Source organism: Bubalus bubalis, chromosome 21, assembly GCF_019923935.1.
Source record: "Bubalus bubalis isolate 160015118507 breed Murrah chromosome 21, NDDB_SH_1, whole genome shotgun sequence".
NCBI lineage: Eukaryota > Metazoa > Chordata > Mammalia > Artiodactyla > Bovidae > Bubalus > Bubalus bubalis.
In genome coordinates this window covers 10,498,420-10,515,225 of record NC_059177.1, presented here as the reverse complement: position 1 = coordinate 10,515,225, position 16,806 = coordinate 10,498,420, and the positions used below count along the sequence as shown (strand labels likewise).

At 47.1% G+C, this 16,806-nt stretch overlaps 1 protein-coding gene across 1 annotated transcript in view; it reads left to right on the top strand.

Moving 5' to 3' along the window:
• Window positions 1-16,806, top strand: part of MLH1 (mutL homolog 1) — a 90,147-nt gene that overhangs the window by 20,468 nt on the left and 52,873 nt on the right. The window contains exons 12-13 of the mRNA XM_006077048.3: window positions 2,139-2,515; window positions 4,996-5,144. Coding sequence (XP_006077110.1) covers window positions 2,139-2,515; window positions 4,996-5,144 — 526 coding nt within the window. The remainder of the gene's footprint in view (window positions 1-2,138; window positions 2,516-4,995; window positions 5,145-16,806) is intronic.

Below are 16,806 nucleotides of genomic sequence, written 5' to 3'. Positions count from 1 at the left end.
AAGGAGTGTAGACTTCAATGTGATGGGAACGGACAGGACCTGGTTTGCATTTTACGGAGAGCTCTCTGGCTGCAGCATGGAAAGCGGATGGAAACCCACAGTGACTTGGGCAAAGTGAGGAGGGAACCTGGACAGAGGACATGTCTCTGATCACTGATCAATAGTTGAAATCTGGAAATGCCAGCACCTGGGCCTTAGTTGGCTGGTGGGAAGGGGAGGAGAGGCCTGGAGGAAGGGGTTCACTGGAGTCCCAGGAGGCGTCTGTGGCTCTACCAGAAAAAGAACCTCTCAACTTCCCTGCTTGTCCTGTCCTGCATGAGGCAGATTTGTTAGATTCCATTTTATTTCCCGAGATAACTCCGCGTGGGTTCTGACCCGTGTGTCTTTAGAAGGAAGGTGGGTTTCTGGATCAGAGGACCCGCCTCTGTCTGTTGGTGTACTGTTCTGGGTGAAGATCTCCAAACTCAGACTGTCCCCGCTCCCCTGGGGTCTTCAGAACACCTTCTTGCCCTGGCTCCTCACTTTTTGGCCCTGGGTTGCCTTCTTCCTGCTCCCCAGCTTGGGCCTTGCACTTCGCTCCTGGGGCCAGGGCAACAGCAGCCCTGGTTTGCTGGGTTGCCATTCGGTGTGAAAATTGGGAACCCTGGTGGTGCTTGCGGTTTGTTCCAGCTCCATTATGTTGGACAAGGTGTTTCACTTTTCTGGACTTAAAAGTGACTCTGCAAAGTAGTTTTGTTAGTTTCTGCCTCCCCAAACCCACCTGTGGATTGCACAGGCAGATGAAGTAAGTACATCGCAAGTAAGTATCGCTGTGGTAAGGTTCATCAGTGGGCTCAGCTGCCGACAGCCTGATTCCTTCACCATGAGGGTCACCATTAGTGATTAGTTTCACCATTCCTTGATGGTCATTGCCTGAGCCAGTTATTTCATTAAGATTGTGAGATTATGATTTTCTTGATTTTATCATTTCTTCTTTATTAATAAACCAGTTTTTTCTGTAGCAAATAATTTTCACTCGTTTGTTAGTTATTAGGTTATCCTGAAATAGTTTATGCCAGAAAGAAAAGATAAATGCTGAGTTCTTTGCCTTTGGTGATCAGTTTGCAGGGAAATGGGTTGGTGTCCTAGCAATGTCCATTTAATGACTTTTTTCTGCCTATCTCATCTCTCTCCTTCCTGCTTTCCTTTCTTCCTCTCCATTTTTCTCTTTCTTCTAGTATTTTGTCATAGATGTTAACAAGCATCATAATTCAACTAGTTGTAGTTAAATTATTCCATCCCTGACCAGCAGAAACCACTTCAGGCTGGTGCTCTTGTCTTTTTAACCCAATTGCTTGAATCTTTGATAATTTCCTTGTTTCTGATGAGATAGGATTTTTGTAGGCTCACTGTATAGTTTCCCAGCCCATGTCCTGAAATTGGCCACTTTTCCAAAGAACTGCTTTATTTTAGTGGGGGAATGGTATTTAGAAACTATAATCTGGGACTGAGGGGTGGGGGGTGCTTCTCATTGCTGCTGGGTGGTTACTGCTTCCAGGCCTTACCAGTGCACAGAAGTAGGAAATACGTATGTTTACAAATAGACAGTCGGAAGGTGGTCGCCAGAAGCTAGGGGAGAGCTTCCACTTGGGAGGTGGAGGTGGGTGATGGTTGCACAACGTTGTCAGTGTACTTACTGTTGCAGGACTGTACACGTGAAAATGGTTAAACAGATTCTATGTTATGCATATTTTACCACAGTAAATCTCTTATGGCAACAAAAAATGGACAAAAACATATGAGCTTTACATGAGTATTTTTTATATCAAACCAATTTTTAAATTGTAAGGATTTTGCTGAATTCTTGATTTTATATTGTCTATTTCCGTCTTGATTACTTTTTTGGCCATGCTGTGTGGCGTGCGGAATCTTAGTTCCCTGACCAGGGATCTAACCCAGGCATTGGGAACCACCAGACCACCAAGGAAGTCCCTATATTTGTGTATTTTTAATTTTGTACTTCAAATTTTGGTCAGAATTCCTTCTGTAATAATTCTGTAGTGATAATTATACCTGGTTCTAGCTTCTGCTCCCTTTTGGGGCCTGTACTTCTCTACTTCTTATTCTGAATCTTCCCACCGCCTTCTTTTTTGGCACAGACTTTACTGCCAGGTCTTACTGGCCCGTCTGGGGAAGCAGTTAAATCCACAGCGAGTGTGACCTCATCATCCACTGCCAGAAGTGGTGACAGAGTGTATGCCCACCAGATGGTCCGCACAGACTGCCGGGAACAGAAGCTCGATGCCTTCCTGCAGCCTGTGAGCAGCGCCCTGTCCAGTCAGCCCCAGGCTGTCGTCCCGGAGCACAGGACAGACGCTTCGAGCAGCGGGACCAGGCAGCAGGACGAGGAGATGCTTGAGCTCCCAGCTCCTGCTGCAGTGGCTGCGAAGAGTCAGGCCTTAGAGGACGATGCAACAATGAGGGCTGAAGACCTGGCCGAGAAGAGAGGGCCCTCTTCCAGCCCCGAGAACCCCAGGTATGATCTTGGGCAAAAGGCAGCTGGCCTTCTTTGTTCTTTGCTGAAACTGCCTTCTAACTGGAACTGTCACAAACTCCTTGCAACCTTCTCTCTGCCTGTTCACCATCTCCCTCCAGTGGGATGGTCCACTGTCTGCCTTTGACCACGGCTTGAGAGTCACCCGTCACAGTGGCCTTTGAAATACCTTAAATGTTCATGATTCCAAACATTATTTGAAAACATTTCAGGAAAAAAATCATATTTATCATTTGATTTAATAGTGAATTCTAGTAAAGCCTCAACAGCAGAGGTGGCTGGGAACGGGGACCTAAAATACCTGGAGGAGTCTTCATCCTTCTCCACGTCTCGCCGGAAGTTGTCATTTCTTTCAGAAGAAGCAGAGTTTCTCAGTTTAAATTATGAAACTTCCTAAAGCGCATGGGCTAGTGGTGGAGAGCTAGAGAGAGGGGGACAGGAACAGCTGGACCAATGACTGTCAGTTTAATTGTTTAAATTGGAATATATTTGCTTTATAATCTTGTGTTAGTTTCCGCTGTACAACAAGGTGAATCAGCTAATTGTATACGTAAACCCCCTCCCTCTTGAGCCTCTACCCCATCCCACCCATCTAGGTCATGACAGAGCACTGAGCTGAGCCCCTTGTTCCATGTAGCAGCTTCCCACCAGCTATCTGGTTTACTCATGGTAATGTATTTATGTCACACTTACCCTCCCCTTCTTCCTGTGTCCCCACATCTGTTCTCTGTGTCTTTATTCTTGCCCTGTAAATAGGCTCATCTTTACTATTTTTCTAGATTCCACATATATGCATTACTGTACAGTATTTGTTTTTCTCTGACTTCAGTCTGTATGATAGACTGTGTGGCCATCCATATCTCTACAAATGACCCAATTTCATTTCTTTCTACAGCTGAGTAATACTCCCTGTATATAAACACGTGCCGCATCTTTGTCCGTTTCTCTGTCGATGGCTGCTTGGGTGGTTTCTATGTTTCAGCTCCTGCGAGCAGTGCTGCAGTAAACACTGGGGTGCAGGCATCTTTTTGACTCAGGGTTTTCTGAGTGTAGTAGGAATGCTGGGTCATATGGTAGTTCTGCTTTTAGTGTTTTAAGAAACTTCCATACTGTTGTCCACAGTGGCTGTGCCAGTTTACATTCTCATCAACAGTTGAAGAGGGTTCCCTTTTCTTCACACCCTCTCCAGCATTTATTGTGCATAGACTTTTTAATGATTGCCATTCTGACTGATGTGAGATGATACCTCACTGTAGTTTTGATGTGCATTTTTCTAATAATGATGTTGAGCATCTTTTCATGTGCTGCTTGGCCATCTGTATATTTTCTTTGGTGTTCAGTGTACACTCTGTGGGTGCTTTAAGGACATCTCACTGGAATCGGTAAGGTACGTATTCCTTTCTCAGTGTGTGCAGGCAGTGTCCCTGGAACTCTGGGTGAAGTCCTTTGCCCAAGGCCACATGTCCATCTGGTGGCTGACCACCAAAACCCTGGCTCTAAATGCCCACTGGAACTTGGGCCTGTTACTTCACCCCATTTGCTCATTTCCAAGTCAGTCTAGCAAGACGACTCCTAAGGATTTGTTTCCAGAGAATAATAAAGGATGCTAACACTTACTGAGCATCCGCTGTGTGCCAGATACTTTGCATGCATTAGCTCAGTTCATGATCTTAACAGCCCTGCCAGGAAGTGTGACGTTTCTGTTTATCACTTGGGAAGGTAACGCCTTGAGCCATTGACTGCACAGCAAAGAAATCTTTTTCAACCAGGAACCAGAGTGCATCACTCCTTGCTGAAAACCACTTGGGGTGAAACCAGCCTGGCTGCCCCAGCCCATCACTCTCCTCCCCTTCGTGGCGCTTTGGCCAAACTAGTCCCTCAGCCCAGGAACTCTCTGACCTCTTGTCACCGAGGTCTCAACTCAGATGTCACCTCTCACCAGAGACCGTCTTTGTCCATTTAATCTAAAGTTCTTTCCTTCTCCCCTCATTCTCTTACCTTGTTTTATTTTCGTCATAGCATTTGTTGCTACTTAAAACGATCTTTCTCCTGTTGCTGTTTGTCCCACTGGAAAGCCAGCATGGTGAGGGCAGGCACTTTGTCGTGGCTGTATGAGGTCGGTATTATAGAACAGTGATGGATGGAGGGCCAGGTGGAGGATGGAGGGCTGAATGAATGAGACGTGGCGAGATCAGCACACTTGCTTGAGGCCCTGCAGGTCTCTGGGCTGAGCCATGTCCAGTGGCCCCTTGCTTGGGCCCCAGAGGTGTCTGAGAAGCAGTATCCAGGAGAACAGACTGATCTGACTGGCTCCCTCATGGGGAGGTGCCCCCCTGCCTCCCCAGAATGTGCAGATTTGGCACATAGAAGCTACTTCCTTCTCCAAAATGCGAGCCAAATTTGACTGACTTTAAAAACTTTAAAGATAGTGTTGACCTGCCAGTTCTTCATCTTCTTTGCAGAAAGAGACCTCGGGAAGACTCTGATGTGGAAATGGTGGAGGATGCATCCCGAAAGGAGATGACAGCCGCTTGTACCCCCCGGAGAAGGATCATCAACCTTACCAGTGTTCTGAGTCTCCAGGAGGAGATCAACGAGCGGGGCCATGAGAGTACGTAAGTGCCCAGGCTGCCTGTGTGTCCTGCAGCCGGAACTGCTCTGCTGAAGGTTTGGGAAATGCAGGAAGCATGCATGTCCTGATGGTCTCTGCAGTGCACTGAGCGAAGCTTGCTTTCTTTACTAATCCATGGCGGCATAAGCTTCAAGATAATTGACACCTGGGAGAGAAGAGAAAAAGTGAGTCTCTGGTTTCAGCCAGAGCGAATCAGTACTCTGGTTAAATCAGGAAAGTCAGAGTAGGGTGGTCATTTAAAGCGGTGGTCCCCATCCTTTTTGGCACCTGGGACTGGTTTCATAGAAGACAGTATTTCCGTGGGCTGGGAGGGTGGGGGGAGTGGAGAAGGGGGGATTGTTGGAGGATGATTCAAGTGCGGTACATTTACTGTGCACTTCATTTTTGTTATTATTACATCAGCTCCACCTCAGACCATCAGGCGTTAGATTCCAAAGGTTGGGGACCCCCCAATTTAAAGAATCCTGAGTTTGTTTCTATCTTAGCTAAAGGCAGCGTGCGCTGCCTGGCATTTGCTGTAGCTGAGAGTACACAGGTCTGGAGGGCCCTGGTCTGTATCTAGGCAGCTGGTAGCTGCTGCTCTGTGACCTTAGCCTTTCTGTGCCTCAGTTGTTCCTTATCTGTAAAATGAGGTTAATTTTACCACTGAAGATTACTGGTGCTGATTAGAGGTAAAATGTAAGTGAAACACTTGGTACAGAGTAAGGAGTCATAGTTGTTTTTGTATCCTGAAGATAAAGTGAAAAATCATTATTATTTTCCTCAGAAATAGCTTTCAGAATGCCCAAGTATAGAGCTCCATTTGAGTCCCTGTTGCTCTGAAATGATGTTTATGGTTTTAGGAATGAAAAGAGGGCTCATCATCTCCCGGGGATAAACTGATGCAGGGACTGAGGTGTGTGACAGTGACCTGTCCCTAACAAAAGTCCGGACCCCACTCAGTGGGTCACAGGCATGCTCTGGGTGGGTCCGTCGTTGCTGGGCGGTGTTGCACCTGAGTCTGTGCAGTTCAGCCCTGTCCTTGCCATTTTCCATCTACTGCACATTTTTGATTAAGCAAGTTACATTTTATAGCAGTGTTGAAATTTATCTTAAAATATGACAACCTGGACTAACTTTTAAATGAAATGAATGGCCGAGGAACAATTCAGGGCCTTTCCCACTGATCCTTAGCCTTCTAAACAGCTGTTCTGGCTCAGACGCCCCTTCCCTCTTCTCAGTTCCCACTCGTTGGAATGAACTCAAGAGAAGCCTCAGTTTGCCCTTTCCTTGCTCCTCCTTCCTCATCTTCTCACTTTGGGCCCTTGTCTGTCTGCACATGGGGAATGGCGTGGGGTCTGCTCCCTCGGGAAGGCTGCACATTTCCTGTGATTAGGGCCTTGCCGGTTGTAGATGGCGCTGCCAACTGGCTTCTGATTTCTGTTTCCGTGGAGATTTGTTCCCCTTGCTTCTTTTCCCTCTGTTACTGGCTTTCAAGCTGGGATCTTTTAAAATCATTTTTAAATAATGAAAGGAAGGTGGGCCATGACTTGATTTATTTAGCAGTCTCACTCACAATTGTTTTAATTGACAGACTCCCTCAGATTTGGAATTTACTGAGTTTTCTCTAAGAGTTTGTATTCCTCATGCAAAGCAGGCTATTTAAAAGTTATAATTTCAGTGAATTTCTGAATAGTTGCTAACTATTTTCGGTAAGGTATAAATCTAATCTCTACCAAGTTTGGTTAGGTTTAGAGTCCATTGCTAAGGTGATGATGAATCGAAATATTCTAAAATTGTATGTTCATGCATATTACCTCATTTAATTCTAGAATAGTCTTGTGAGGGAAGCAGAGTAGATGCTGTTATCTCTGTTTTAAAGATAAAGAAATGGAAGGTGGAGCGATTAGTTGGAACATCCCCACAGTGCAAAGCTGGCCTGGATGCCTGCCTCGTGGAGGGGGCGGTTGTTGCTAGCCCAGCCTGCAGCAGGGGGCCTGGTCCAGGGCTTACGTGCAAAACTAGATCAGCTGCTTTAGATCACGTGGTGGGATGAGCATGCCACATGATCCCTGATCCCTCAGACTGAGGCTGTTTTCAGATGAGCCAGGGCCGGGTTTTCCAGAGGAGTCCTGGTCTTGGTGTGGAGAGTAGGGCTGCCCTTTGGAGCCAAGAGAATTCCGTTGACGCTCCTACCACCTACACCATTCTGTAGCCAGTCAGAAATCTATTCACCTTTGTGGGGCATCTTTTGCATGTTCTGTGAACCGGTGCTCCTGTTACAGCCCTTACTTGGCTGTTGTGATGAACACCTGAGACATCTGAGCAAGGGGAGGGTGGGGACCTCTGACTCAGGTCCTGCCTGTGGCATCTGTTTATACAGCCCCAAGCAGGGAAGCTGGTTGAGTTGAATGCCTACGGGGATCTCTCGAAAGCTTGGATTTGGGGAAGTAGGCTAGAACCTGGCTGCACTCCCACAGAGCTATGCCCTAGCCCAGGAAAGAAGTCAGATGCTTTTGATCTTGGGTGGCCTGGGCCAGCTTGAAGCGGGGCTTGGATTCCCAGCCAGAGGTTGATGTTGGGTCACAGCAGTGATAGTCAAATCCTAGCCACTAGACTAGTGGTCATTGACAAAGCCCTAGCCCTTTGGCTTTGCGGGTAAAGAATTCTCACAAAGACAGAAAGCAGTGAAACAAGTAAAGTATTTATTAAGAGGAAAAAGTTAAGTACAGGTGGATAAACACAGCTGTACTGACACTGAGGGGCGCGGACTGTCGCCGAGTCTCGCCCTTGAGGCAGTTGGAATTACTGTTGCGGGGCATTTTTTCTGGTTTTTCTTTGGCCAGTCAGTTTGATCTGCCTGGTTCAGAGCCCATATTTGGTATATCTCATGTGTGCACACTCATCTGTCAGCCAAGAGGGACTCCAGAGAAGAGGTGTAACTTGGCATCGCTCCCCTTTTGCCCTCCAAGGAGCTTTCCAGTCAGGAAGGTCTCCCTTGAGATTGAGAAAATGTGTGGTCTCTTATTTGGGGAGGGCCCAGCCTCCTCTCTGGATTGTCCTGCTATTGATATTTAGGAGTTTCTGTCCTCAGGGAACGAACTTCAGTTGGTCACCCTGGGTTGGGGGGCACGTCTACCACCTGCCTCAAATCCTCCCTGAGAGACACAGACCCCAAGAAATTTTTATCAGGAAGATAAAGGGTAAAACTTTTGTAGCTTCTTAAGCTGGCCAGGGCTTCGTAGACCCTATGTAGTCGGGTTCATGGTGCTCTCTCCCTATCTCCTTAAAGGGCTCCAGGTTGCTCTTTCAGCAGGGTCTGCTGTGGGGAGTGAATGGAGTCCCTCATCACCCCTGTTCTGTGATGCCCCAGAGAAAGCAAACTACTTAGATAAGCAAAGACTAAAGATCAGTAAAAGACTGTTATAATCAGACTCGAGCAAGGGTAGGATCTGGTTATACAAGGTCAGCATATCTTTGTTAATCTCAGGCTTAAAATTTAGTATCTTTCTCTATTTCTAAAATGAAAGATCTGAACCTGTTGGTCCCAGGCCGCCTCCTTGGACTGAAAGGTCTTAGTTGCAGATTTGCAACAGTATGGAAAACAATGGGGAAAGTTGCTCAGTCGTGTCCGACTCTTTGCAACCTCGTGGACTATACAGTCCATGGAATTCTCCAGGCCAGAATACTGGAGTGGGTAGCCTTTCCCTTCTCCAGGGCATCTTCCCAATCCAGGGATCGAACCCAGGTCTCCTGCATTGCAGGCGGATTCTTTACCAGCTGAGCCACCAGGGAAACCCACCAACAGAGCATTGGGCAAAATATGAATCAGTATGGCTGAGAAGAGAAAGTTTGTAAGAAAATGTTGCTAAGGAAAGGGTTAGGCAAGAGACATTAGAATTTTCTTCAATTGGAAAATGAACAATTCTGACCCTGTACATTACTGTTCGCAGTCTAGGGTCTCTGGTGGAAGACCATTTTCCTTCAGGAACTTGGTTAAAATTCCTTACGGGATGGACATTGCTTGGGGTAAGCAAATCCAGCTTTCCATCAACTCAGTGGAAGAAGCATGAATTTGTGCAGTGCAAGCCAGAGAGTTGTCTGTTCCTCCTGTGGATAAGGGGAAGAGGTATAGAAAAGCTAAGTCAATTAGTAGCTTCATCGTAGCAGCAGTCAGGCCATAAGTGAGTCACCCAGTGTGGGCAGAGAAGTTTGGTAAATTCCAAGAGCAAGAGTGAGAGCAGAGAAGACAATAGTTATCCAAACCTACCAGAACACATCAGTTATTCTGTAAATGGATTGGTGTACCAGAAGGCAAAAGGAAGATAGTGTCTAAGATGTCTTTCTGTCCTTTTTGAATAAGAGGTTTAGGTCTTGGAGTGGCTTATTCATCCACCTGGAATTTTCAGGCTGTCTTGGGTCCTCTGGGTCCTGTAGAGCCATGCTTCCCAACCTTTTTGGCACCAGGGACCAGTTTCGAGGAAGACAGTTTTTCCATGGACCGGGGTTGGGGGGCAGGGGATGGTTCAGGCGGTAATGCGAGTGATGGGGAGCAGCAGATAAAGCTTTGTTGGCTTGCTCACCACCCCCTGCTCTGTGACTCAGTTCTTAACAGGCCTCAGACCACTACTGCTCCACGGCCCAGGGCTTGGGGACCTCTGCTATACAGATTTGGAGAAAGGGGTGGATTCACAGGGATGATTGGAATGTGGGTCTTCAGGTTCCTGTAACATATCAGTGGAGACAGGTTTAATCCTGGACAGATGAACCCAGCTGGTGACCCCCTGGAGTTTGCTGTAGGAGTGCTCAGCAAGATTTAGTAAGGACCTTTCCATTTTGCGAGTAGCTAGTCGCCAGGGGTTCATTCTTCTAGGTCTTTAAAAGTACCCAGTCTCCAGGGTAACGGGGACTATCATCTGGAGAGGACTGCACTCTGTGCCATAGTCTTGTCTAGCCCTCTGAACCTGGCCTAGGCTTACAATGTACCTGAGATGAGCCTGGGTTTCTGGGTCAGTTAGCGTGTCCAGAGTAAGGAGTGGCTCTCTGTGTGTCATTTCTCAAGGGCTTGGCTTAGTGGTAGTTTCGGGAGCTGCCCTGACCCTTAGGCAGGCTGTTGGCAGCAGGGTACCACGACTCTAACGTTTCCTGACAGTTTGCCCAAGGTTTTGTTTCGAGTACGCTTATCCTGTTCCACTTTTCCTAAGGACTGAGGTCTTCAGGACGAATGGAGGTAGCACTTAATTCCCAAAGTCTGTGAAATCTGTTGTGTGATTTTTGCTATAAACGAAGGTTCATTGTCACTCTGAAGGTGATGGGGCAATCTGAATCTAGGAATAATTTCCTTTAGGAGCACCTTAGCCACTTCAGTTACCTTCTCTGTTCTATTAGGGAAGGCCTCCATCTATACAGTTAGAGTACCTGTAAAGACTAGTAAGTATTTGAAGCCCTGGAAAGAAGGCATCTGAGTGAAACCTATTTGCAGTCCTCTCCTGGATAAATCCCACATTGCTGGACTGGGCTGACGAGGGGGAGGCTTGACTTGGCCTCCTGGATTATGGGTGGTGCAAAGGGCACAGCCTCAAGTTACTCTTTTAATTGTCTCCAGGAGCCCTTTCCCTGTAAACACTTAGAAAACAACTACAGGCGTTGCATCTCTCCCAGATGGAGAGAATCATGTAGCCCTCTAGTATTTTTCCAGCGGTCGGAGAAGGAGGGAGCAGTTTCTGATCTGTGTCACCAGCCATCTGCTCCCTTAATTTCCCCCTCTGTTTCCTGCCTGGGTCTCTTCAGAAATTGAGTACCTGGGTATAACATTAGAAGGGGTAAGGGATAGAATTAAAGCCATTTTTGTTATGGACATCTGGGCTACTTTGCTCGCTTCTCAGTCAGCCCTGTCATTTCCTCAGAAAATTAGAGAAGTTCCCTTTTGGTGCCCATGGCAATGAATGCCTGCTACATGTTTTGGTTTTTGAACCGCTTCTGTGAGATGTAGAATCTCAGCCCCACTTTTTACAGGGAAATTTCTTGCATTTAGAAGTCTTCTCTATTTCCAGATAGCTGTGTGGCATGTAAAACGAAGACATATTTTGAGTCTGTGTATATGTCTATAATGTTTCCTTCCCTTAGGATGAAGGCTCACATTAGGGCTCTTAGCTCAGCCTTTTGATCTGAGGTGTTAGGTGGCAAAGATTGCGCTGCTTTAATACTATAATTGCTCACAATAGCATACCCTGCCCTCCTGACTCCATCTTTAACGAAACTGGTGTTAGCACTTCCTCAGTTTTCTATGGCCTGGTCTACAGGTCAGATCAGCAGGCACAGACCTGGTCAAGGGTTTTGAGGCAAGAATGTGTTAGCTCTGGGCATTAAGGTAGTGGGGTTGAGTGTGTGGCAGATTTTGAGGGTTGGTTCTGGAGAGTCAAGGGGCAAAGCCTGGTACTTGATAAGGCACCCTTCTAGTTTGCCTGTTATCTCTGAAGTTGCTGGTACTTGTGAGGGGTCTGGATTTCAAGTGGCTGTCCAAAGACAAGGTTGTTAGGTTTTTCTACCAATAAACTAGTGGTTGCTACAGCCTGGAGGCAGTCAGGCCAAACTTGGGCCACAGAGTCTAGTTGCTTGAAAAAGTAGCTTTTAGGCTGAGGAACTTCCCCTAGCTTCTGTATAAGGACCCCCCAAGGCTGTCCCCTGCCTTTTAGTCATGTACAAGATGATTGGCTTTTTCAAACTGAGGAGACCCAGAGCAGGGGCTCTGGTGAGGGCCTGCTTGATATTATTAAAAGACTTCTCCTGTTCTCCATTCCAAAGTAACAGTTCTGTATCTGGGACTTTAATGGCTTCATATAGGGGCTTAGCCATTAGTCCAAATCCTGGAATCCAAATTCTACAAAATCCTGCCATGCTCCAAAAAAGATGGAGATGTTTCTTTGTCTTTGGAGTGCTTAGGCCTAATATAGTTTGTTTTCTATCTGGAGATAATTGTCTATTTCTGGAGTTCATAATACATCCCAGATATTTAACTTGTTGCCTCGTGCCTTTTTCTGAGAGACTCTAACCCCGGGCCCCAAGGAAATTAGGGACTTCGATGCTATTTGATCTGAAGCCTCCATTGAGGGCCTCCATGTTAAAACGTCATCCAAGTGCTGTGGAATGATCCCTTTGTTTAGGTGCGTCTTTCCTGGCCCGGGCCAACAGGTGTGGGTTGTCCCGAAACCTCCGAGGCAGTACTGTCCGTGTGTACTGTTGCATTTGGCCTGAGTCAGGGTTAGTCCACCTGAAGGCAAACAGATGCTGAGATGAGGGATGAACTGGTGTGCCAAAAAAAAAAAGCCATCTTTGAGTCTAGCACAGTGAACTGTTTGGCATCTCCAGGAATCTGGGCTGATACGTTGCAAGGATTGGCCATAAGGGGATATGTGGGGGCCACTGAATCTTTCACTGCCTTAAGGTCTTGCGCTGTACTGTATTCCCCATTTGGCTTAACAGCTGGCAGAAAAGAAGCAGTGCATGGAGCCTGGAGGGCGCCAAGAGGCCGCGTCTTAAGAATTTAGCTGCACGGGGTTGTAAACCCTTCTTTGCTTCCAGCTTCGTAGAATATTGTCTCCTGTTGGGATAGGCAGTTTCTGGCCTAAAGCTGATTCTTACATGTTGGGCATTTGCGGCCCTTCCGGGGATTCCTTTGTCCCATACTGAAGGGTCTGCTGTTTGTAGAATATGCCTGGGAATAGGACTTTGCTCTTGTGGCTGATGTTAGAGGTAAAATAAGGGGCTGCCCAGGTCCTCCTATCCGGAGTATGGCCCTGAGAAACTCGGAAGGTCTCTCCCAAGGAGAGGGGTAGGACACTCGGTACATCTGAAAAGGCATGCGAAATCAACTGCTGCTCAAGTTGGCAGTGAGAGGCCCAGTAAAATAATGGGTGCGAGACTTTCCCTTGACACCCATCACAGTACAGCTTTTGAAGGAAAGAAGTTCAGTGTGAGGAATCAGGACAGGGTAAGTGGCTCCCTTATCAATTAAAAAATCGATTTTCTATCTGTTATGTCCAGTACTACCTGGGGCTCCTTGATGGAGATAGATGTCTCATTGTGGGGAGCCACCGGAATCCCCGGGCCACCTCAGACGTCCAGCATGGCCATCTCAGGAGTGGGAGCCCTACTTCCCTTCAGGAAGGAGCGAAGTCTCTCTTCCAGTGACTTGTTTGTTTGTAGTCTGGGCATGGCCCAGGGGGATCTTTCTGGCCATCTCAGGCCCAGTGACCAGTTGAATTGCAATTGTAGTATTTCCCCTATTGGTGTTACCTTCGGACAGATAGATAGTTGGACTTTATTGGTGCCTTTGGGTTGTCCTGAGGTTACAAGCCACGGGTGAGAGCAATGGCCATCAGTTTTGCATGAGTCCTGCCTGTCTTTCCTCATGTTGGCTTCCCTCTTCCTCCTCAGCTTGATCTCCATTATTTAATACCCCAAAGGCCACCCCTAAGAGTTGGGGCATGAGTGTTTGTGCGCCAAATTGTAGCTTCTGGAGTTTCCACCTAATATGAGGGGCAGCCTGGCTGATAAAGTGCTGTCCCAGTAGGGACTGACCTTCACAAATGGAGGGATCTATGTTGGTGTATTTCCTAAAAGCCTCCACATGCCACATGTGGAAGAAGGATGGATTTTTTTCTTCTTAGGTCATTTCTTTGACCTTTTCATAGTTAATTGACTTTGTGATACACTTTCTCATCCCTTCTAATAGACATTGGATAAATGCTTCTTGGCTTCTGTTCCTTCCCGGGAATTATAATTCCAAGAGGGTTCCTGACCTGGGACTGTGTCTCCACTCAGAGCATAATGTTTGGGTTGGTCTCTGGCAAACTGGTCCGTTCCCTCTGGCCTGCTGTCCAGATTCTTTGTTTTTCCTCAAAAGTACAACAAGTAGATAGGACTACTTGGACATCCTTCCAGTTAAATCATAGACCAGAGTGAGGATGTAAGACCATTCAACAAACTTACTAGGGTCTTCAGAAAATTGGCCCAGTTTCTGTTTATACTGGGCTATATCAGTTAAAGAGAAGGATATGTACTCTGTCCCTTTTCCATTTGCCACTTCTCTGACAGGGCATAATTTTCCTAAGCCTGCGTGATGGGAAGCTGCACTGTGAGTTACCCCAGAGGGACTAGTCTCTCTCCTTTGGGGTAACAGAGGGTATGAAGGGACATAGGGAGGTGGAGTTTGGGATTGGTCAGAAGTAATTGGGAGAAGTAGATGACTCTGAAAAAGTACAGATGCTGTTGTTAGGAGTGGGGGGAGCTAGATTCCCCCCGAGAGATGGGAACTTACAAGGGGATCATCTAAAATGTCAGGAGAGTCTTCTGGTTCCCCAGGTTTTTAGTGTATGTGTGCCTAAGTGAGCGCTTTCCCCAGGGTTTGAATTATGAGACCCATATAGGGCGAGATGTTGGTAAAGGACCATGGAAGCCTGAACACAGGGACTCTCACTCTACTTTCCCATCTTGTGGCAGTAAAGATCCAATTGCAGAATGGTATTATAATTTAGAAACCCATTTTCAAGACATTTTTCTCCATTCCCCAATTTATACAAAGACCAGGTACTGCGACAGTAGAATTTGTTTCTCCTTTTTTCGTTGTTCAGTCTCTCAGTTGTGTCTGACTCTTTGCAACCCCACGGACTGCAGCACACAGGTTTCCCTGTCCTTCACCATCTCCTGGAGTTTGCTGAAACTTGTGTCCGTTGAGTCGGTGATGGCATCCCACCATTTCGTCCTCAGGGAAGCTCTCTCCTTTATTAGCCCTTCAATTAAAAAGTCCACTTCTTAACGATACACTCCAGAGTGTTTCTCCTGGCTGGGAGGGGGATCCTCCCACGTTGAATAACCTGCAACCAGAAACAAGAGAGCGCTCCTGGAATGGAGTGTGGCGTCCTGGAAATGTTGACCAGGAGACATTAACCTGAAGGGGTTTGGGACGTCCCTGAAGTTCTCTTCAAACCTGATGGGATTTCATATGTCCTCTTCACCCTCTGGTTGGTTTCTGGCCCCCAAGATACGCTGCACAGGGCACTTGACCCAGCATAGCCGGAGAAGGGCTTTTGAACCAGTGTAGACAGGTTGCCAGGACTTCCCTCAGGGATCTGTTGTTTATAGAGCTTATGTCCTACGATAAGCCTTCCTATGCTGGAGTGTATTCCCTGAGACTGAGCATCTACAAAGTTTATAACTCGGGCTTCTGGTACTGGCTGGCCTGATAGGCTGTCTGTAGCATGCCTGGAGTGAGGGGGGTCCAGTAGATGTAAAGAGGAATCCTTGGAGAAATTGGAGCTGGGTGCTATGGAAGATGGCATGGGGTTCAAGGCTTGAGGGCTAGGAAGTAGAGAAATTCTCAATAGTAAATTTCTGACATTGAGGTGAGAGACTAGACTGCTGAAGAATCCCAAATCCTTTGTTCTATCTTCCTGGCAGCTAAGATAGAATTGGAGGGACTTCTTGGTGGTCCAGTGGCTAAGACTCTGCGCCTCCAGTGCAAGGGGGTCCAGGCTCGATCCCTGGTCAGGGAACTAGATCTAACATGCCACAACTATGAGTTCTCACATGCCATAACTAAGCAGCCAAATAGATAAATAAATGTTTATAGTAAAGGAAGAAAAAAGAATTGGGAATCGTCTGGTTTTGTCGGACACAGATGGCACTGAATTAGGCAGTGGCAGGGATGCAGTTTGGGAATGATATATAGGAAATCTTTCCATAAAAGGGTGCAGAGAAAAAAAGTAAGAAATAGACCTTGTTCAAGTAAAGTGGGAAAGAAAACCTTAGTGGAGGTTTCTGTACGGAAAAGTTAGAGAGTGAGAGTGAGACCCCTTGGCTCCTGCATGGTCGGAAATTGTGTTTCTGCCATGTCCCGAAGGACAGCATGAGCTGTCACCCAGACATTTGAATCTGCACAACCTGGGAAATTGCCCTGCCATCCCCAGTGTTGCAGGGAGCCGTAATGCTGTGAGTGGGCAGATGTTACGGCCTGTGGGTCTTGAAAGTGAAGGGGATAGTGAGAGAAAGCAAGAGTTAAAGCCACAGCTGGGCAAACTCCATGGTTTACCTTGACTTCTCGAATTCCCGAGTTTCGGCACCAAATACGATCTTGGGTGGCCTCGGCCTGCGGCTGCTTAGAGCCGGGCTTCGGTTCCCTGGCCAGAAATTGAGGTTGGGTCACAGCAGGGAGAGCACCAGGTGCTCGCCACTAGACCAGTGGGCAGTACTGGCACTCCAGCTTTGCAGATGAGGAATTCCCACAAAGATGGAACATAGTGAAGCAAGTGAAGTATTTACTAGGAGGAAAAAGTACAGTCCGTGTGGACAGACACTTGGGCAGACTCAGAGTTGCCGGGGCATGCCCTTGTGGCAGTGGGATTACTTTTATGGGGCATTTCTTCTCGTTTCCTTGGCCAGTCATGTTGATTGACCTGGCTTAGAGTCCAAATTTAGTTTATATCTCAGGATCCTCCCATATGTGGGTCTTAGCCACATGCACCTCTTAGCCAAGATGGACTCCACCAAAGAGGACTATGGGTAGCGAGCATCAGTTGGCTTCTCTCCCCCTTTTTGACCTCCAAGGAGCCTTTCTGTGCATGTATAATTGAGGAGGTCTCTTGCGCTCAAGAATGAGAAATAT